Source organism: Camelus bactrianus, chromosome 19 (genome assembly GCF_048773025.1).
Source record: "Camelus bactrianus isolate YW-2024 breed Bactrian camel chromosome 19, ASM4877302v1, whole genome shotgun sequence".
Lineage (NCBI taxonomy): Eukaryota > Metazoa > Chordata > Mammalia > Artiodactyla > Camelidae > Camelus > Camelus bactrianus.
Window position 1 is genome coordinate 46,486,798 of NC_133557.1, and position 22,714 is coordinate 46,509,511.

Consider the following 22,714-nt stretch of genomic DNA (forward strand, 5'->3'; position numbering starts at 1 on the left):
AACTTGCTTCTTTTCATTCTTCCTCACACTGTCTTCTTCTATATAATCTTTAACTCTTAGAGTTTCCCAGGCCTTATATCTGAATCATCTTTTATATTATCCTACACTTCTTATGTAGTTTCATTTATTTTTATGATTTTAATTACTATCTGCTTTCTTCAGACTGGAACTATTCTCTGCCTAAAAGATGGGTTGTAAAACTATAACCCATAGGTCAAATACAACTCAAAGTCTGTTTTTGCCCAGATGTGAGGTGGTTTTATAGGTTTAAATGGTTAGAAAAAATCTAAATGTGAATAATATTTCATGACATAAAATTATATAAAATTCAAATTACAGTACATAAACAAAAAAGAAGCAGTGTTGCTCACCACCCAGTTCTACAAAGATTAAGTCATCAGCCACTCTAGTTGCCCACCCAACCTGAGAGGAATTCAGGATGAAAAACAGGGTGAGGAACCTGTGTTTTGAAAAAGCAGGTCCCTTAGATAGATGTATATTTCAGAAAGAATTTTAATGACCCCACATTCTTGCATCTCCTCATACATAGAAAAGTGCTAAAGTCATTAACCTGAGATACCTGTTCTTTGTGAGTAGCAGTAATCTTTTACCAAGAATGTATGCTTGACTGTATTTCCTAGCCAAAAATCATATATAAATTGGCTTCTCCCCATCTCTTTAGAGCAGTTTCCTCAGAGCTACTAAGCAGCTGTCTCCTGAGCTATAGTCCTTACTTAATAAGATCCCTGAATAAAACTTAAACTCATTCCTCTCAGGTTGTACATTTTTCTTTAAGTCGACAAGTGTCCAAAGATAAAATTTTATTGAAATCCAGACATGTTCATTTGCTTAGGTATTTTCTATGGCTCCTTTTTTTGCTGCAAGATCAGTGTTGAGCAGTTTCAGTAGAGAGCCAGAATTATCTACTAGCTATCCCTTTATAGAAAAAGTTTGCCAACCCCTGCTCTAAAGTCATGCATTTAACTAATCTGTGAGATTTTTCAATTGATTATTTTAGTCATCTTAAAATATTTAAAAGATAAATTTTATTCACCTCCAATCCATATCTGTGCCTGTTCATCTTAATATTTGGGGCCCCTGCCACACAGAAATTCAAATCAGAAACCACAAATCATCTTTAATTCTTATTTTTCCTCTACCCCATATTTTAGTCCTTCTGGATATCCATTGTTTCTGCTTCCAAACTATATTGCAAATAGGTCAGTCAGTCTCCATCTTTTCTGCCATCATTCTATGCCATACCATCACCACCTTGCAGCTGGTCTACTCAAACAGCCTCATCATTGGTTTCCTGCTCATGTGACTCTTAAGTCCCTATCCCATGATGTTTTCTATCATTACATCTGCTCATAGCAATTATGATAATTTTTATGTAAATATTTGGGTTTAAATTCTATATATTTATTTATTTATTGTCTATCCAAACACATAAGCTCTACAGAGGTGACTTCATACATTTTAGTTCAATAGCAGATATAAACATTTTGAATAGTGACTGATGTGGAGTAGAAGGCCAGTAGGTATTTTTTTAACCAGTGACTGACCTACTTAAAGACCACAAGATAGAGGCACAGTTACACCCTCACACACCTGCACACATTCCACTTCTAGGGGAAAAGTATTTATATATTTTGCATGTACAAATTTCTCAGTTGAGTATGCATCACTTTACATTTGAACCACATCTATAGGAGAGGAAGTTTGCTCTGGGAAGGACAAGTTGATGCTGATTTTATCTTGATTTTTAAGAATTACAACTTGGTCAGTTTTTGTTGTTGCTAGTGGTGATGATGGTGACCTTTTTCCTAGCAAACAAAACCAGCGATTTACTTACATCATTCTTGTGACTCAAAAGATATCTTAACTGAACTGGTTATTTACTTGATAATTTGTTGTCAAACAAATGTATATTTCATTTTATACAGGAGAGAACTGTCCAGTTATTTTTATGTGGATTTTAAATAGGAACTTAGAAACTCTTCCAAAGTAATACTGAAATAGGAATGTAGACTAACTGTATATAACCACCATTTTTGAGTGTGTAGCTATTGGAAGAAACTGCTGAAAGCATAAGTTAGGGTTTAGGTAGAACCAACATGGTGAAATGGCCATAGGCTATGACATGGAGGCATCCATTTGAGAACAGTTTTGTAAAGTGGTAGAGAAAGAGGCCAGACTGCAAGGCTTTACAAGTAAGTTACCTGATAAGAAAAAAAAAAAAAATGTTGTGGATTGGCAGTAAAAGGGAAAACAAAAATGGGATGGTAGACAGATGGAGAATCAAATACAGCAGGAAAGGAGAGGGAAACACTCTCAGTGTTTGCAGGCAGAAGAAAAGAAATCTAGTTAAAGTGGAAAAAATTAAATTTGGCAGTGAGGAAAACAAGAACCATACTACTCAAAAGCTTAAGTGCCTTCCCAAGTTTTGCATAATAATTTGGATTTCAAAAAATGTTCTTACACAAATTGTATCATATGACCCTCACAAAACTGGGTACATCTGAGTAAACTGAGACAGGTGGTTCTATTCCCATTTCACAGATTAGGAAACAAGCTCAGTTCCTGGGGTCATGCAGTGGGTAAGTAACATAAGGGAGAACAGAAGTGTTCTCACGCCTATGTTTTTATACTTTCCAGTATAACATGTTGACACTGTGGTGTTAATCTTTAAACAGAAGGAGATTGAAATCTGTGAGGAAGAGAAGCATTTAAGGCAGTGATCCAAAAGAAGTGGTCTCTTTTCCCTCCCACCCACTTAAACTATTATCACATTTAAGTTAATTTCAGTAAGCCAGAAGTTTGGAAGGAGATGACTCATGAAGAAACATGGGTAGCATTAATTTATTTTTTAAATTAACTGGTCATACACCATGTACAAGTGTCAGAGATACAGGTGAATAAAATAGTCCCAGCTTTGATAAAGCTCATTCTCTAGTGGAAAGGATCAGCTTTTAATCAAGTAAGGAAATTAAATATTTGAGTACAAACTTAAATATGAGGCTGCATCAACAGTACTATGAAAGAATGTTACATAGGGCCTTGTTGAGCCTACAAGGAGGGGAAGTGTTTGCTTTATGAGAGGATGACAGTTGATCTAAACTCTAAAGGAGGAATAGGAGTGAAAAATCTGAGAGGGAGTAGTACTGGAGCCTTTAAAGAAGGCTCTTACATATGAAGAAGTCAAAGGATCTGGTATGACCAGAAAACTTCTAGTTTACTAACATTTTTGTGCACTGAATTATAATCTACATATAGAATTCTTTCATTTTAAATAGTTATGCAATAATATTGAGCTATATAATTCTGATTCAATAGTTTTCTCAAGTGATGGATTAAAAACAGAACAGAAATGACTGCTATATAATATCAATTTCTGGTAGAATTTATTTATGCACATATATATAATAGTAGACTATGTATAATGATATATGTAATAATATTCTTGCAAAGGTCTCAAATAGTGTTTTGCACATGATAAGCAGCCATGAAGTAATGATTAGCTACTTTTTCAATGTATGCTTATTGAAAACCTAGTAAGTATAATATGTACAAACACATTCCTGGATGCTGTTGTCCTCTATTTTACCAAAAAATGGTCAAGGGATGCTTAAAGGAATATATCTTCACATGAAAAAGCCATTACCATATATGTTTGATGTACTTACAATCTCTAGATTTATGCAGTCCTTTTTTGCCTAAGCCTCAGGTAGGGCAGGACAAATCCATTTTTGCAGTGCTGTAAGTGGTGAAAATATTAAAATATCCTTTATCTGTGCTGTCCCCAATGGAGGTCATTAGCTACATGTGGCTGCTGAGAACTTGGAATGTGGCTAGTGCAACTAAGACTTGAATATTTTATTTTAATTTAAAAATCTACATGTGACTAGTAGCAACTGTACTGAAGAGACACTTCAGAGGGATTCAGGAAAAGACTGAGTTCCCACTGCAATACTTTTGATACATTTGACATGAACTTGATATTTCTTGTATCTGGTGGCCTGGATCTAATTGAAAGAGATGTTTTCTTAGTATGAGGGAGAACTTACTTTAGGTTAAAAAATTTAGTTATGAGCAGAAGCACATTTTCCCAACTCACTTGTGGAATAACAACTGAACTTGTTTATATCAAAAAAAAAATCTGCGAAACCATGTAGATGAAGTTGCACAGAAAGTGATTTTTTTAATGACCCAAAAGAGTAAATAGTTTTCTTTATGCTTACTGTTTGAGTAACAGCCACTTACCAAAGATAGAAATCATAAAAATAAATGAAATAAATTTATCTTATAGTAAACATTCAGAAAAATCTAGTGGTCATTTAAAGAAGCAGATGGGAGATTGTAGTCTGTGTAATCTGTGGTCAGCCAACTCACTTCTCTCCATCATATTCAATATTTAGAGTCTCTAAGAAACATCCTTTCTATCTAGAATATTTATATTTAAATGTGAATGCATACAATTAATGTGTTCATTCAAAAGTTATAAAAAGAATATATAAAGTGGAAAGTATATTTCTCTTCCCTGGCTGAATGATAGCTGCTAGTACTACTGCTTAGAGATTGTATTTCTATCAATTTTCTTGTTTTGTAAAATTTTGGAGGTACTTAATTTACTCTTTCAACATGTTTATTGAATGTCTATTATATGCTAGGCATTGTTTTAAGTACTACTTTACAAAAGTGGAAATAAAAAGCAATTAAAATTTTCTTTAAAAATTACATTCTAATGGAAGGAAATAGACAATAAACAAAATAAATAATAAAAACATGTGCTGTATTAAGTAGTGATAAATGCTATCAGTTTTTAAAAGGGTTTTAAATGAGGTGAAGGTGTTGAAAGAGGAAAGGGAATAAAGATTGCCTCAGCTGGGGAAGGAGTTTACATTATAAATAAAATGAGCAGAGAAGGACCTTCAGAGCTTTATTTTCATCAAAGACATGAAATGAGGGAGCAAGATATGTTTAGGCAGAGAACTGCATGTGCAAAGATTTTAAGGTAGGAGCTTGTCCAGTACCTTCCAGAAAAGCATCTTTACAATCTGGCTGGAGCAAGGATCACAAGACAGAGCCTTTTTATGCCAAGTAATTAGTACACCATCTAATGATAGTTATACTATTCTATGTTGTATTTTTTTCCATCAAATGTTTTATGTCTTTAGGTTTTGAATAGGGCCTCCATGTCTTTGATACCTGTCATCCCTATTAACTACACATTAACTTCAGATAATAAAATTACATATTAGGGTCTGATTATTTCTCTTATGGAATGTATTATATAATACTTACAAAAATAGCTAAGCCAATTTCTGTTCCAGTGTTCTGTTCAAAGTCCAAGTTCAGTTTGTAATGTAAGATTCTGTCCTATATATAAGACAGATTGTTTTGCACTGAATACAGTTTAATAAAAACTTACCAAATTTTAATTTACTTGATTATAGTAGCATTATTGCCATTATTTTTATAGAAAAATAAAAGACTTATGGAAGAGAACATTTCACTAATTTAGTTTATTAATGAGGACATCAAAGTCTAGAGTGAGGTAAAATGATTTGCCAAAGACACATAAATGATGATAGTTACCTCTAGCATTATTGTGTTTATAACATGTGATAGCCATTGTGCTGAATACAGGCACTATGTAATTTTAATCTTCCCAACAATCTGAGAGGCAGTCATTATTACTGTTTTACTAATGAGGAAACTGAGGGAAATAAGTTCTGTAAAGTAATGCAGCAGATAAATGGTACAGCTGGGATCCTATTGAGGTCTTTTTATCTCAGAAAGAACTCACACTGACAACTGCTACACTCCTGGAGTTACAGGGACAGGGATATCCTATTAAAAACACTAGAGGCAGAGAGATTTCTGGGAAAGAGGGCAAGTTTTCACTGTGATCAGATGTTGGATTGAATTTTGCCTCCACATAGCTGAATATCTGGGGTAAGCAGTGTAACTTTCAGTATGTTTCTAAGTGTGAATATCAAAGGACCAAATTACAGTCCCATATTTGCTTATCAGGACTTTGACTTTATCCAGTATGGGTAAAAGTTAGAAGCCATAAAGCTTCCTAATTTAGTTTGTGAGTACATTCTTACAGAGTAAATAAAAGAAGCTGTTCAGTTGAGATGAAAATCTTTATATGCTGAAAAAGAACATAGATTATTATATTAAAAATGAGACTCATAATTTAAAATGAAAATTTAGTGCAATGCCAATAGATAACCCAAGGTATCTGCTTATTTTAAGGTTAGAAGAGAATATTGAAATTAGTAAGATGTTCATTAATTTGTCCCATATTATCTGCTTGCTTTTCACTTTTTTTTCCACATACATTTGAAATTTTACTTATATTCAATGAAGAAAGTCCATGTTATCAGCATGGATCATTATGTATCAATGTTGTAAACGGCATTTAAAAAGTAACTATTTTTTTTGCACATGCAGAGGTATAAACTGCCCAGTTAGGTTCATAATAGTCACTCAGTATTTATACTGCAACTAATTTGATCTTTTTTCAAAGTTAAAATAAATTTACTTTTATGGGTAAAATAGCTTTGAACAGGCTACTAATCTGAAGTTGTAACTGCTTTTATTGTGCTTACCAAGAAGCAAAGTTTCAGTTACCTTGATTGCTGTATTTTGCCAAACATTTTTTTAACCTATTCTTTTGTATATGAAAATGGTATGATTTACCCACTATGAGTAGAAAAGCTTCAAGTTATTTTTACATTATTAGTAATGAATTTACAATAAGCATCCAACCTCCCACACCAAGACTGCTGGACAACCAGCTGAGATTACAAAGTGTAAGCTGTGACTAGGGATCAGAGATTACTCTGTGTAAATTTAATTTACCCTTATGGAGATTAAAAGCTCATTAATACTTCATTCTTTCCAACTGAGATAAAAGTTAGAAGCAATTAATATTTGAAAAAATATTTTCTCCCATTAATTTATTTTTTTCACTGTGTAATCTGTGTTGGTTCCCTTTTAAGTGTTGATAGAGTGTATTTTAAAATAGAAATCTACGGACTATATCTTAGGTTTTGTTGTTATTGTTTTGGATTATTATTCCCTAACAGCTTTTATTCCCTAACAGTTTATACAGCAACTTAAACAACAGCAATGAAACAGTAGCATCTAGGTGTTCATTTCATCTGCTTTCCAAATGAAGTGACCAAACATTTCAAGAGGATCTAGAGTTTTCCTACAAGGAAGAAGTGAGAAAACATTTTTAATCATTAAGTCAAGAGAGTTTTGCCACTTCTCAGTGACAAAGACATTGTGTACTAGCTGCTTTAGCCTGAAGGCAGTTTATTAGTTACACAGATGTGTTAGAAATAGGGCTCCTGGCAGTGTTCAACATGGCTAGTGAACAAGTAAGTGCAGTTTTTATGTACTTCACCAAGGCATTACATTATTCTTACCAATTATTATATGCAAGTAAAATGTAAATCTCTGTGGTTATACAGCTTCTTTATATCCAAACATTATTCATAAAGAAAATATTCATAAATGGAAAGAGATGGTAAATATTGGTGGAAAACAGCCAAAGTTTTTTGTTTTGCTTTAAAACTCTGACATAATTTGAAATTATGGTATATTACTCAGTCTTTTCATAATAATAGCATGTTGACAAATGATACAGTGAATAGACAATCTGTAATGCTACAAACCAAAGATTAGGGAGACTTTTGTATAGAGTTAGAATCATTCTTTCATTAATATCCCTCCTTGTTAGTACATCAACTCTTTTGGCTCAATATGCAACATTGCAGATTTTTGAATGATGGTGAAAAATGGAGTAAATAAAATTACAGTGGCCCTAAGAGAGAATGTTTTTATAAATGCTTTAGTAATATACTTCAAACACTAGTAAAATGGGAATTGAAAAAGTGACTAATTTGTAATTAAGGCTTTTAGAAAGTAAAACTTTTTGACTACTTTTGATATTCCTTTTCCTTCATAGTATAGAATTGTAAAACATGTCTTGAGAAAATAACATGCAAACTTTTTTTTTCTCAGTGAGAATTTATTTTTTTCCAGCTTTACTGAGGTACAATTGACAAATCAAATTGTATTATTTAAAATGTGCAACATGATGATTTTATATACTTATTATATATTGTGAAAGGAATCCATAGTTAATTAAAAATACCACCACCTCACATCTTATCTTTTTAAAAAATGAGAACCTTTTAAGTTCTACTCTTCTAGAAAATTTCAATTAAATACAGTGTTATCAGTTATAGTCCCCAAATTATACACTAGGTCCTCAGACTTTATATTATACAGACTTTATTTAAGTTGGAAGAACTTGAGACAATTAATTAAACTGGGGGCAAACTGGTGACACCATGAAGATGCTTTGCTCCTTCAGAAAAGTTGCTAAGATCTAAACTAAGTTTATTTTCATTATGTGAGGAAGCAACCTTCAGAGACAACAAACTACCTTCTGCCTTGCTCTAAGTTAACTAGAATTCATGTCTCTCTAAGACAACCCTTAAATCCTTCTTACTTCATCTCATTTATTGAGATACCTACGGAGACATATAACCCCCAGCTCTTTCTATTGTGACCCATATTTTCAATATATTAGGTTTGGAATCTCATTAATGTCAAGTGTATCCTAATTCTGGCCTAAAATAAAATTAAGTTGTTTAGCTATTGGAAAAGCTATGATTTAGCCACAGCCCTGTGGCACGATTTAGAAGAAATTTCATAGCTACAATTTATTGAAGGTAGACATTGACCTAAATGCCTTATAGGCACTGCATTGTTTACTTCTTACAATAAGCTAATTTATCAGGTAAATAAATGCCAGTGTTTACCCATTTTAGAGATGAGGAAATGGATATTTTGAAAGATTAAGTTATTTGCCTGAAGTTACACAACTAGTTATTGGCAGCGTTGAGATTAAAATATTATAAACTCTGCCTTATTGTAACTACTAATATCAAATTTACTGTATTTTTTTTTACAAACTGTATTATCCAAAATGTAATCTACATATTTTTAATGCAGAAGCTTGACTGTAGACTTATTTTAACACTGGAGCATTAAGTCACCAAAGTTTGAATATTTTAAATAAAAGTATCTAGCATGTGCATAGTTTTTACATGAAGGGAACAGAAATTAACTGTGATCCACATAAACACATATAAAATAAAAGTTTAATCTGATTGTTTGAAATAATTTTCTGCTACCTCTTATTCTTTTCTTTTGATTAAAGTAGAATGTATACATAATATAGAGAAAAAAACATTTTTTTAAACTAAGAAGTATTTTATCTTAATTTATCTGAGAGTTATTTTACTTCTTCACAACTTACTGTCTTCACTTGTATTCACTTGTCTTCAAATAAACTGATACTTGAAGTAAAAAATTTCACAATACCTACACATAGTAAGCACATGATAAATACTAATTACTCAGTTGATTACATATTATCAATTAGAGTAAACATTGTGTGCCAAGTGACTACCCAAGGAATTCTAGAAATCAGTAAACATTTTTATGTAGTGCACAATGCAACGCTTTCTTATGTGTTACTGTATCATTATACCTTGGGTTGTTATTGTGCTAATCACTAGGGTTGCAAAAATAAAAATATACAAGAATCTCAAATATAACAAGAGTTGCAACCAAGTGAATCACCTCACAAAAATATGCACGAAGTTCAGAGGGATGATCTTGAAGACAGTGAAGGATATTAGAAGAAGCCTTATAGAAGAGGTAATGCCATACCAAATTCCTACTCACCCTAGAAACCAAACTGGTTTTGAGGTTGAGTAGGAATTTGGCAAAGCCATATACAATTGAAACTTGTGTGTGTGTGTGTGTGTGTGTGTGTGTGTGTGTGTGTGTGTGTGTGTATGTAAAATTACTGTGTGTATGTGTAAAGTTATGTTGGGGGCTGGAACATTGTGGTAGGCAGAATAACGACCTCCCAAGATATCCAGGTCCTGGATCCTGGAACCTGTGAATGATACCTTATAGAGCAAACAGGACTCTGCAGATGAGATTAAATTAAAGATCCTGAGATGGGAGAAGGTACCCTGGAACACCCTCATGAGCCTACCTGTGATCACAGTGTCCTGATAAAGGGGAGGCAGAGGGAGATTTGACTACCAAAGGGGAAAAGGTGATGTGATGAGGAAAGTAGAAACTGGAAGATGTGTCTTAAAGATGGAGAAAGAGCAGAAGCCAAGGAATACAGGCCATTGGAAGCTGAAAAAGGCAAGGTGATTGGATTTTCCTCTCAGCCTTCACAAGGAAGCATCCTTGCTGATAATTTGATGTCAGCTCGTGTATCTGATGATTTCTGACTTCAGACCTCCAGAACTATGAGATAATGAATTTATGATTTATTAATACCAATGTTTGTAGTAATTTGTTACAGTGGCAATAGGAAATGAATACAAGCATGAACTCTTACCTTGAAAAGCCTCACCTGAATCACAAACCTGACTTTAGCTCCAGAGCTTATCTTAGACTCACTTATCAGCATTATAAATTTGATTGATGTTATCATTCAGGTGCTCACCTCATATATTTTATGATCTATATGCATTAAAGTCACTTCTCTTTGTTTATAGTTCAATCTGCAACCTGACTTAGAGTTAAAAATATGCATTTCAATGTTCCAGGAAAGACCAAATGTCCCAGGGTTCTTTCTTTGGAAAATTACTGAATTCATATATAATAATGTAACTTTATTTCCAAGATCCTTAATGAGTCACATGCTTAGATTTGAATTTCAAAAATAAAATTTATCATCAAATCAGAAGAATAAAATAGTGAATGAGAAGTGGTAAGAGGACCAGTGAGAAAGAGACTAGATTACATATAGAAAAGGTTTGCCCTATTTGGGAGCAATAAAGACATACTCCAAAGATATTTTGGATCCAAAATCAAGTCTGTGATTGGATTATTGGGGGTTTTGGAGCCAAAGATAACTGTGAGACTTATAACTTGGTCAACAGAATCATGAGGTAACTAAGCTAGAAAATACATGTGTAGGAACAGGTATATAGATTTAAAGCTAAATGTAGGTTTCTATTGGACATCTACATGGAGACTGATATTTAAAAATGTAAATGGAATGCAGTAGAGAAACCAGTGTGCCTGAATAGATTTTGAAGTTAAGTGAAGCCACTTGGAGGTCTTTGGGAATAGCATGCTCCCAAAGAGCATGGAATAGGAAAGAGTTCCAGTTCCAGAATCCTAAGAAACATAAACATTGAAAACTCTGCATATAGATCCAATGAGAGAGACTGAAAAAAAAAATCAAGGGAAAGAGCATAAAGAAATGATGATGTTGAACCCAAAGGAAGAATTCTATACAGATCTGTCTTCTCTTGCATACCAGAAAGAGAGAGAGTAGAGATAGGTGATTGCAAAGCAGTGTTGACATTCTGGATGAGATTATAATTCATAAATATGTATATGTTTTTCTACCAATATTTGAGTTAATGGGGTTAAAAAATCAAATGTAATGGGAATATGTACATCAAAAAGTGTACGAACTTGCAGGAATTTATAAAACACTTCATATGCTTTCCCTTCTGTACTTTAGGGTATTTATTCTAAATTTTATTTTATTATAATGATATGATAGTAAGTGCATTTAAACCTGGCCCTCAATTACCATGAGGCTTAAAAATAACTACTAATTCTTTGTGATTAAAAACAAATTCTCAGCCATTTGGTTTCATAGCATTCATGCATATTGGTGGGATCTTCTCACTGCCTCTAATAAATAACATGCTATTATTTCTGGTTAGAGGTCAGGAATTTTCATTCTCTGGAAAATGAAATTAAAAGAGATGAAACACATTTATACACACTGGACACAAGGATATCAGTTGATCTGTGAAATGTGAAGTTTCTGATGCAGTCATGAAGAAAAAGACATTTAGAAAGGAAAATGTAATCTACTTTTGCATGCCCTTTTAACTTGGTCATGGTGTCACTGTGGTAATTACTCATAAGTAGTAAGGTTATTGATCTCCATTTGAATAAAAATAAGGAGCCAGACTTGTTTATATGAAATCAGAAGGCATTCTAAAATTCATATTTTCCTACTTCATATTTCATAGATTTGGAGATTCTTTCATTTGATCAAAAGGCTAACAAAAATGACTGTTTTCGGTAAGTTTTATTCACATACGTAGTTTAATTTTAGTAGACCCTGCTTTTGAACTAGTCTTTCTTACTAACCATAAATCACTGCAAATTGAGCTGTTATAAAATATTGAATCAATTTTTATTAATCTCCTCTAAGGATATAAAAATAAGATATTTCTTTTCACCTTTTTTTTTTTTTTGGTGCATAGTCAGTTTACAGTGTTGCATCAACCTCTGGTGCACAGCATAATATTTCAGTCATACATATACACTCATGTATTTCCTTTCATATTCTTTGTCATTATAGGTTACTACAAGATATTGAATATAGTTCCTTGCATCCTTTTCACATTTTTAACATATTTATCACACCAAACCTTATATTTCCATGTATGAAGGACTTAGATCTTGTTTCCAGTGTTGGACCATGGCATTCTAAAGAGCCAGACACTTCTCAGCACTGTTTCCCCTCCTCACCAATGATTTGGGCAGCAGCAGTTCAGGGTTCAGTTCAGGATATGTGGTGATTCTCTCAGAGATTTCACTATTTTTTCCATCAAGGACCCCTTGATGCACAAGCAGTGGCTGTATGACTTCAGTAAGTGTCTCCTTTCTTAAGATATTTAAACATACTTTACTGAATTAGAGACTATTGATAGGTCCCAATAGAGTGGGTGGTGAGTGAAGAACATCTCTCTTTGGCTTCCAAGAAAGTTTTATAAAGATGCTTGGTTTCCTTCTCTGACTTACTTTCTGGTTAGATGATACACTGTGAATGGTGATAGTTCTGTCCCTGCCTATGATGGGGATGATTGGCTGCTAGTTTGTTATGATGGCTGCTCTAAGCTAGTGTTATAGATTCTCTTCACATCCAGGATTTGTCAGTAACTATTAATGTAAATTTGGGGAAAAATTTTATTTTGTGTACATCAGTTTTGTCATTTGTAAATGGGATGGTAGTACTTATGCATGAGTAGTTTAGAGGTGTGAAACAGTGAAAATAAAGTGCTTAACACACAGCCTAAGTTAACAGCAGGCATTTAGTAAGTAATAGCTATACAAATTATTATATAATGATATGTGCATTATATGTTATATAAAATTATATATTACTAGTGATTTATGGAAATGTAGGCCTGACAGGTTAATCATGGATGAAGCCTCCTTTATTCCTCACTATGATATTTTTTAATCTTCTAAGCCCAACACCTGGTGTATCTGAAGACAGAAACATAGTAAAGGCTATTGTGATTGGGTCAGTTGACTATTTTGATTCTACTTTCACAGCATATAATACAGTATTCTGATATCCTACCTTTTTTAATGCAGACCTTGGGAATGATTTCAGCAATTAAAAAAAAAGAAAAAGAAAAGTCAGGATATGTGCTAACATCTTTAGGTTCATGTATCATTGACTGAAGTCTACAGATAATTGAGCATAGTTTACATGCCAGAAAAGGTTGCAGGCACTAATATCATGCTGAGTGTTTTGTGAAATAAGTCACCATCACGTGAAATTAAAATCTTTTAATGTAATAGTACAAACTGGCCTACCATCGTTAACAGTTACTAAGGAAATTTACAATCCAACCTCATGAAAGAGAGAAGAAAATACTATTGAGCACTTATAATGAGTTATGCATTTTCATTTATCTTAATGAACTTATTTATTAAAAACTGTAATGTGATCTTTTATACATTAGTTGAAGTAACAGAAAATCATAGAAGTTAATGAACTTTTCCAAAATTGCACACATAAATGAATAGTGCACCTGGAATTCTTCCCAATATAATATTTCAAGTTTTAGACATTAAACATTAACATAACCAAATTAAAATATGAATTTGTTATTATTCATTTTACATTCATAAAGTGCTTGTAGCCAATTCATGACTGTTAGAAAATAGAATCAAATAGTTGGATATTAGAGATAGAAAACGTTTTGTAGGGAGAGATATATCATATCCCTTCTTTTTCTCCTTTTTTGTAGCTTCTTTTAAGAGGAATTAGGAAAACAGGATTTTAAGATGTTTATCAGATTTCTAAATGACATCTTATGTCTCAAGAAATAACAAAGCCTTAGAAATAGTAGAATGTTATTAAATACAAATGCATCATAATTAGTAGTGTAACAAAATCATGCTTCTGATGTTACATATTCTGAGAGTGATTAAGTTTTTCTTGGCATTATATAGTCTGTTTAGAGATTTATGTTGTAAGACACAAATTTTTAGTTTCAGTTCTTCTACTAACTCCAACTGGTGACTTAAGAAATAGACACATATGTAGATAGATAGACAGCTAGACACACTAGCCTCCTCCTCGATTAGATACATAGACACATAGACAGAGAGACACACTACCCTCCTCCATTAGATAGGGACATATATAGATAGATAGTCACACCAACCTCCTCCTCTATTAGATAAATAGATACACAGAAAGACAGGCAGAAAAGCACACTAGCCTTCTCCTTCTCCATTAGATAGATAGCTAGACAGACAGACTAACCTCTTCCTCTTCCTATGTTAGTTATAAAGACAGACACAGACCGACAGACAGACACACTAGCCTCCTCCTCCTACTCAATTAGGTAGATAGATAGATAGATAGATAGATAGATAGATAGATAGATAGATTGATAGATAGATACAGACAGACAGACACAGACAGACAGACAGACAGACAGACACACACACATACAGACAGAAACAAGAGCCTCCTCCTCCTCCTCAGATAGACACACACACACACTAGCCTCCTACTCCTCCTCAATTAAGTAGATAGACAGACATACTAACCTCCTTCTCTTCCTGTATTAGATAGATATAAAGACAGACAGACACAGTAGCCTCTTCCTCCTCCTCAGTTAGGTAGATAAATAGACACACTAGCCTCCTCCTCTATTAGCTAAACAGATGCATAGATAGACTGAAAGACACATAGACACTAGCCTTCTCTGCCTCTGTTAGATTGATAGACATACAGATAGATAGATAGACAGACAGACAGACTAGCCACCTCCTCCTCCATTAGATAGACAGACAGGCAGGCAGACAGACTGACTGACACACACTAGCCTCCTCCTCCTCCTCCATTAGATAGACACACAGACAGACAAAGACACACTAGCCTCCTGTTCCATTAGCTAGACACATATATAGGTAGATAGACACACTAGCTTCCTCCTCCATTGCTGGGTCTGTGATAGTTCTATTTTTAGTTTTTTTAAATAACTTCCATACTGTTTTCTGTAGTGGCTGTACCAGTTTACATTCCCATCAACAGTGTACTAGGGTTCCCTTTTCTCTGTATCCTTGCCAGCATTTGTTATTTGTAGATATTTTGATGATGGCCATTCTGACAGGTGTGACAAAATATCTCATTGTGGTTATGATGTGTATTTTTCTGATGATTAGCAAAGTTGAATGTCTTTTTAGGAGCCTGTTAGCCATCTGTTTATCTTCTTTGGAAAAATATCTATTCAGATCTTTTGCCCATTTTTTAATCAGTTTTTTTTATATTGATTGATAATACATTCTTATAACTACCACAAAGCCCAATACACAGAAATTTGCCAGCTCTCCCAGAAGCTCATCCATGTGCTCTGACTCAATCATAGCCCCTTCCCTTCCTTTAAATAAGTCTTTTCCTCTAAGTTACTGTTACAGGAATCACTTCCTTTTGTTTATGATTCTCTTACCCAAGTATGTCTCCCTAGGTACTGGTGTTTAATTCTGACCATTTACAAAAAGAGTTCCTTGTAAGTCTGTTTTGGTCTACAAATTTATTTTTTATATCTTTCTTGAAATACACCTGTTTGATCTGTTTTTCATACTCTGGATTTGACTGATTGCATACACATGGTACAATTTAGCACATTCATCCATCCTTTTTACTTCCTCAAACTGGCAGCTGGATCCAGAGGCATGATTAGCCTTGATTTGATCCTCTGTGAGAGTGTGGTGTGTTATTTCATAGTCACCTAGTGTCTCGTCTCCTTTTTATGATGTTAGCAGCTATTGATATTTGATGCCTCCATCAATTTATTGGAGGTTGAAAAGTGTTATTAGTCTTTGAATTCTCTCATTTCTTTTTCATTTACTAACAGAAATAAGTTTATAAAGAGATGCTTTCCCTTATTTGCTGTTTGATTCCTTAGTGCTACAATACAGTTCACTGAGGAAAATTAGTAATGGTGTATTATTCCAGCATTCACTAGTTTAGCTATTAGGACCATATTTGAAAGCCAAAACCCTAAAAGCTGTTGATGATAATTAAGACCCAGCTATAATGTAAATTTTTTTAAATTGGTGAAATAAAAATTTGTCAAGCATATCAAGAGTACAGATTTTTCCAAATAACGTAACAGCAATTATTAAACTTGACCTTCTTATACAAATGCCCTTTGAGGTAGAGCTTGTAAAAGCTATTCTCACCATTGGTATTTTTACACAGTAGAAACTATACAGCAATAAGAATGCATAACAACAAGTTATGCATCTTAAATACATAGTTTTTCATTGGCTACTTACACATCAATAAGGGAGGGAATGTTTCTATTTTGTTAATTTTTTCAGGCCCTTTGCCTTTCCCATATAAATGTACATTAGAACAGTATATAAGCATAGATATATGTTGAGGTAAGCCTACTCTTGTGCATAAGAAGAAAATCATGCTTGTCTTAGATATATGGTTATGTAGTCTTTATATGTAAATATTTATCTTTCTTTCATACAGATTACATATGATGTAAATATTTTATTAATGTAACCATACAGACTTCTCTATATTCCTAATATTTTTTTCTTCTGTGTTATTCCAGTAGTGCTGCTTGGCTCATTAGACTCTGTTGCAGAGGTCAGCCTTGATGAGCAGGACAAAGCAACAGCTAAGCCGAAGGCCCCGCCGGGTGTGACTGATAATGAAACGACAAGGACGGGTGAAAGTGAGAAACTAGCTGTTCTCTAAGTATGTCAGAGTCTGTGACTAGTTGACTTCATTTCTAGGGAAATACATATAATACATAATAACATACATAATAACTGTCAACAATAAAACTTTACATTTCACATTTTCTCCCTCTTTCTGTGTAAATAATCTGAACTTGCTAATGGTGACACAATGCTAGCAGTCTCAGTGAAGTGTGTTTTTAAATAAATACTTTTTAAAAAATGAATGAATGCTGTTGGTACAAAGTATAGTACTGTAGATGAATATTAACTAATTTTCTGTGCCCCCAGAGTATTCAGTTAAATTTGCCATGTGTAGAAGAATTGAGACTTTTGTTTTGGGCTTTTCCATAGTTCTCTCTGTATAGGAAAAAGTTAGCTCACATCCCCAAATTCTGAAATGTCTAGGACCATCCAGACTTCACCAACGGTTGTAAAGGTCTTTAAGACAATGCCTTTTCAGACTTTTTAAAAAAGCAGTGGAACCCTTATCTCCAAATGGAATCTTAGATAGTACTCTCTTTACAGATAAAAATGATATTTTATCAGTATAAATATAAATGTTTACATTCATGACATTTACTTTAAAAATTAGTGACAGCAATTAAAACAGACCACTACTGTTAAAATTGGGAGTTACAGATATTTTGTTATATTCTTATATCATCAGACTTCCAGTATGTTTATATATTTTGTTTTTGTTGCATAATATAAAAATATTCTTGGTTGATCCCTTAAATAGGTGCAAATGGGAACTTTTCAGCTTTCTTTGCAAGTCCCAGTTGACTAGTTTGGTCAACTAAACCAATCCAGACTCTTGAAAAAAAGATCAATAGAAGTGATAAATCACTAGCCAACTCTGAACATCTGCTTGCATTTTATTTTTATTTTATTTTGTTTCTTAAATTTTTTAATCAAACTGTGATATGCTTGTAGAAGAATTCATGTATCATCATAGTGCAGATGATGAATTTTAAATACTGAACACAGCCATGTAACCAGCAACCAGATGATAAAAAACAAAACATGATCAAAAGCACAAAGTCCACTCAGATCTCTTATTTCTAATCACTGCCATTCCAAGAATCACCATCTAGTTTTATCCACTTCCATTTTAAAATGTAAATATAAAAGTTAATAAATTACAGCAGAAATTTTCCATCAAGACACGTCACTCATTTACTTTTTACCACCCAATTGAATATTCTGCCATGATGAAAACGTGTGCTGGGCAAGTTCTCCTCTGTCTCACCACTGATTAAGTACATGTCATGTATGTGCTGTGATAGTCAGTCTGCTTACACTGTTCTCAGTGAGCAAATATGAGTTCTTGTAAAAGACCAACAGAGCTACAGCTTTTCTAGTCAGTGACCATTATGGGAGGTTCATGTACGCACAGGATGGCCAGAGGAACTTGATTCTGTGATATGCGTGAAAACAAAGCTGGAGACCAAGTTACCATGCTGGTGGTCTTCAAAATATTAATTACATAAAAGGCACATCTGAGTGTGTAGATTAATTTCTATTACAGTTTTTATGTTTTAAAATGAAATTCCAATCAAACATCTGTGGACCCCATGATTTTCTCTGAAAACTATCATTTTGTTTAACTCAATATGAAAACCACTGCTATAGATTATAAGAAAAACTCAGAAATAAAAATGCTATTACTTAATTTGGAAGTTCAAGATTTGCAGATACTAACTACTATGTACAAAATAGATAAACAACAAGTTTCTACTGTATAGCACAGGGAACAATATTCAGTATCTTGTAGTAACCTATAATGAAAGAGAATATGAAAATGAATATATGTATGTATGTGTATGACTGAAATATGCTGTAGACCAGAAATTGACACAGCATTGTAAAATGGCTATACTTCAATTTTTTAAAAAGTCAAAAAAATGTATTACTGAAAGAAAAATTCTGTTAAGGTGATCTGGGCAGTTATATAATGCTAATTTTTTTAATCTTATTTCTTAAATGTTCTTGATTCCAAAATAATTTGATGAGTCACTTACTAGAAGAGTGTACAGTATGAGTTTATTGTTTTGTGGCCTTGGATTTGTATTCCCAGCCTTGCCAGTTAGCAGCTGGGTGACATTGGAAAATTAATGCCTCTAAGCCTATTTCCTCTTCTCTAAAATGAGACCGTGGGATGATCAGCTGCGATAACATATATTGCCTAGTATATTGCTGAGATTCAACAAACAGTGCCAGTTGTGTGGTTCTCATTATGTGCATCAACCTCTATTAATAGTACAGATTATGTGAAAGAAACTGAAGGCATGCATATAAATTCCTATTGGCTGTAACCTGTTAAATTTACCTAGTATTTCAAAAATACACTTGAAAAATATTCAATCAGTATATGAACTTAGTTTAAAAATTGAAAAGATCAGTGGTTTGTTTTTTTGTTTGTTTGTTTGTTTACCATTTGTCTTCTGGGATTAAGCAGGCTTGGTTTAGGTGATATGTTGTCAAAGATTATCTTTTTTATTAATATGACTCATGAAGTTCCTTGTGCTTTATTGTCTTTAAAAAGTTGATGACTATAAAATGAGGGCCAGATCTAGCCTTTTGCTTGTTTTCATCTGTCTCATGGGCAGGTGCTGTTTTGTGCTGTGGCTGTGTGACTGGCACAGTCACTGGATGTGACAGTATTCTACACATTGGGACCCTTGCCACTGCATAATAGAATTGGACACTTCTCAACTTGTAAGTGGGAAAAAAATAGGAAGCTTTTGACCTGTAATAATACACAAAATAATGACACAGCATTTTCTCTTTCTAATGTAAAAGACAAGAAATCAGCCCTTTACTTTTCTCTCTCTAAAATACATGAATAGAGTTAACATACATGACCCTGGGATTATTTTTAATATCCATTGGGTTAATGACTCAAATTAAGAGAAATATACCTTTCTCCTGCTGTGTTGCAGCCCCTTATGCCTCTCTGTCTTCCATTTCTAATTTCTGACTTTTAGGTCATTTGCTTTTCTGCGTGTTTGCTCTGCTGTTGCTTTATGCCAGAACCCCTTCTTTCTGATACCTCTCACCTGTTAAATTAGGTTGAGTGTTCAGTACTGCTCTGCTAGTTACCATTGGGATCATTTATTTTATCCAGACTAAGTGATACTTACACCCCCTGGTATTTCTGTAGAGGAGAAAACACATTGTGCCTTTTTCTTTTGTTCATAAAATCAATTCTGTCCTTCAGTCAGGCTACTGTGAGTCTGATCAATGGTTTAGGGGGCAGGCAAGATCTTTTCCCTAAAGTCTTACTGAATATCCCTGCCACTTAATTAGTGATTCTGCTCTGATGATATACCCTACTTTTTTGTTTTTAATTTATTTAAGCAACTCTATTCCTTTTTGGGCATGCTTCAAATAGCAGTGGTGACCTTGTTTCTGAGTCCAAACTCATTCTGCTCACTGCAAAACAGGCCAGCAAATCTGGAGACAAGGTGTTGGGGCAAGGAAAAGTGATTTTATTTAGAAAGGCAGCAGACCAAGAGGATGGCCAACTAATACCTTGGAGAGCCATCCTTCTCCAGCCAGAATACGGACTCCTTTTATACAAAGAACAACAACAACAACAAAAACCACAGGGGAGGGGGTGTGGTTCATTGTTGCAAACTTCTTGATGGAGGAATTCTTTGTTCTTGCAGCCATCCATGTGTGTCCCTGTAAACCTCCAACAAAACAAAGGTTATTCTCTATTTTGCAACTTGCCATCTCTACATAAGTGCAGAAGTGCTAACATCCTTAAAGGTCAGAGCCCCAAGAATAGGCTCTCCTGTAGATTTCAGGCTAAAGGCAACATTGTTTCACAAAAGGTGCAGAGCTGGGAAGACTAAGCCTAGAAAACAGGGCACAGTGGTTAAAACTCAGAACAGATCCAATATGGTGTCAGGTTTGTTCTCCTCTATTACAACCTGAAGCATTAGGTAGAAAGATAGCCTGTTGTATGGCATTCTTACACAGTCACATGTAGTACTTGGCTACATCTTAAGTATAGAGTTGAAAATAGTCCCTCAGAATTTTATACTATGCAACTCACAGATTATGTAGAGGAAGAGGAGGCTGTATATACTGTTTAATTTTTAGGTATTAATTACTTAGTCATGGATACCAGGAGAAAAGGAGATTGGTCACCCTGCTCTTCTTTTTTCCCATCCTTCTATGACACTTTTATTCTTTTCTCTAACTTTGAGAATTCCACTGTTATTAATGAAAGGTACAAAATGAGTTAAGAAAAGACTTATCAAAATCTTAGATCATTATTGTCATTAGGTCCTTTGAGTTCTTTTTTCCAGAGTTTGTTTCTCGGTGGGAAGGGGAGGAGTTTAATAGGGATGGAAGAGTGAACAGTGATATCAGGTTTTCTCTTGTGGATGACTGGGTGAGTAATCATGCCACGGCTAAAACAGCAGATCCTGGGAGTAGAACTGGTTTTGTTGGGGAATATAATTAATTCATTTGAGGTTGTGTTAGATGTGATTTACTTATAGAACAGTCTGAATGTCTATTTGGAAATTTAATATTCAGAAAAGAATTAAGGACAAAAGACATAGATTTGTAAATCACATGCATATGGGTGATAATTAAGTGAAGAGTCTTGATGAAATTATCCAGCCCTCCTCCCTACAAAGAGAGCTTTTTAAAAAAGAGGGTTAAAGATGGAGTCCTGAGATGAGCAATGTACCATAAAAGATAGAGAAGTATCCATCAGAGTGGTGGGGAGAGGAAGGCGCTGTATGGAAGAAACAGTTCCCAGGGAAAGGGCCATTTCAGATGTCTCACAGGGTGAAGAAAATTAAAACAGTTGAAGAAATTTAAAGGCTGGATTTGGCCCCTAGGAAATTACTTTTTTTGTTACAGCAGCTTTAACACAGGATGTTGGAACACATATTGGATGGCAAAGTTAGAGGATTGAATTTCAAAGGAAGAAACACAGAAGACGAGATGCCTGGTGGCATTGGGAGGCAAAGAGAGAAAGAGAGGCAGAGGAGAGAGTGGTCCTTACAAAATTTTGTCAGTTTGAGAAATTTAGGAGTAGTTTTATCCAGTGCAGAGGTTGGTTACTGATGGTAGTAAGAGACAGTAACTAGCAGAGTGAGATCTTACAATGACCACATCAGGACACATCTCTGCTTGCTTACAGGGGTTACTGAGCCTGCTGTGATTTCATGATGATGGGCTGTGCCACATACTAGCAAGTTTATATTTCACCCTGTCTTTATCACATACTGTCCCACAGCCTTGTTCACCATTTCTGGTAGATTAAGGGATAACGGTGTTTTATATTTTCATGTATTTGTGTGGTCATGCTAGAGATTACATGTATTTCAACTGATGTTTCTTATGGACAGAGCAGCTGTGACATTGAAGCTCTGCATCAGATGTATTGTCATGTAGCCGTTTCTTGGGAAGATGCAGATGAGCAAGGAACTGAGAGTGATGCAGGGGGAAATACCGAGAGCTCAGTGAAAAAGCATCCTCAAGAAGATGAAGGGTCCTCAAAAGCATATCTACCACGGAATGTGGTAAAAGCTGCTTCCTTTGAGACCCTCTCTGAACAGTTTCCAGTGTGGTGTAATTTAAATTC

At 34.2% G+C, this 22,714-nt stretch overlaps 1 protein-coding gene across 21 annotated transcripts in view; it reads left to right on the top strand.

The window, feature by feature from the left end:
- Window positions 1-22,714, top strand: part of LOC123611886 (centrosomal protein of 162 kDa-like) — a 79,230-nt gene that overhangs the window by 32,684 nt on the left and 23,832 nt on the right. For 13 of the 21 annotated variants that reach the window (XR_012500790.1, XR_012500791.1, XR_012500785.1 and 10 more), the window contains exons 3-5: window positions 12,120-12,171; window positions 16,974-17,119; window positions 19,713-19,821. Coding sequence is in view for 3 of the 21 variants with exons in the window: in XM_074347870.1 (XP_074203971.1) it covers window positions 12,159-12,171; window positions 16,974-17,096 (136 nt within the window). In the remaining 18 variants the exon portion in view is untranslated. The remainder of the gene's footprint in view (window positions 1-12,119; window positions 12,172-16,973; window positions 17,120-19,712; window positions 19,822-22,714) is intronic. The other 8 variants (XM_074347870.1, XM_074347869.1, XM_074347871.1 and 5 more) reach the window with 5 other exon arrangements.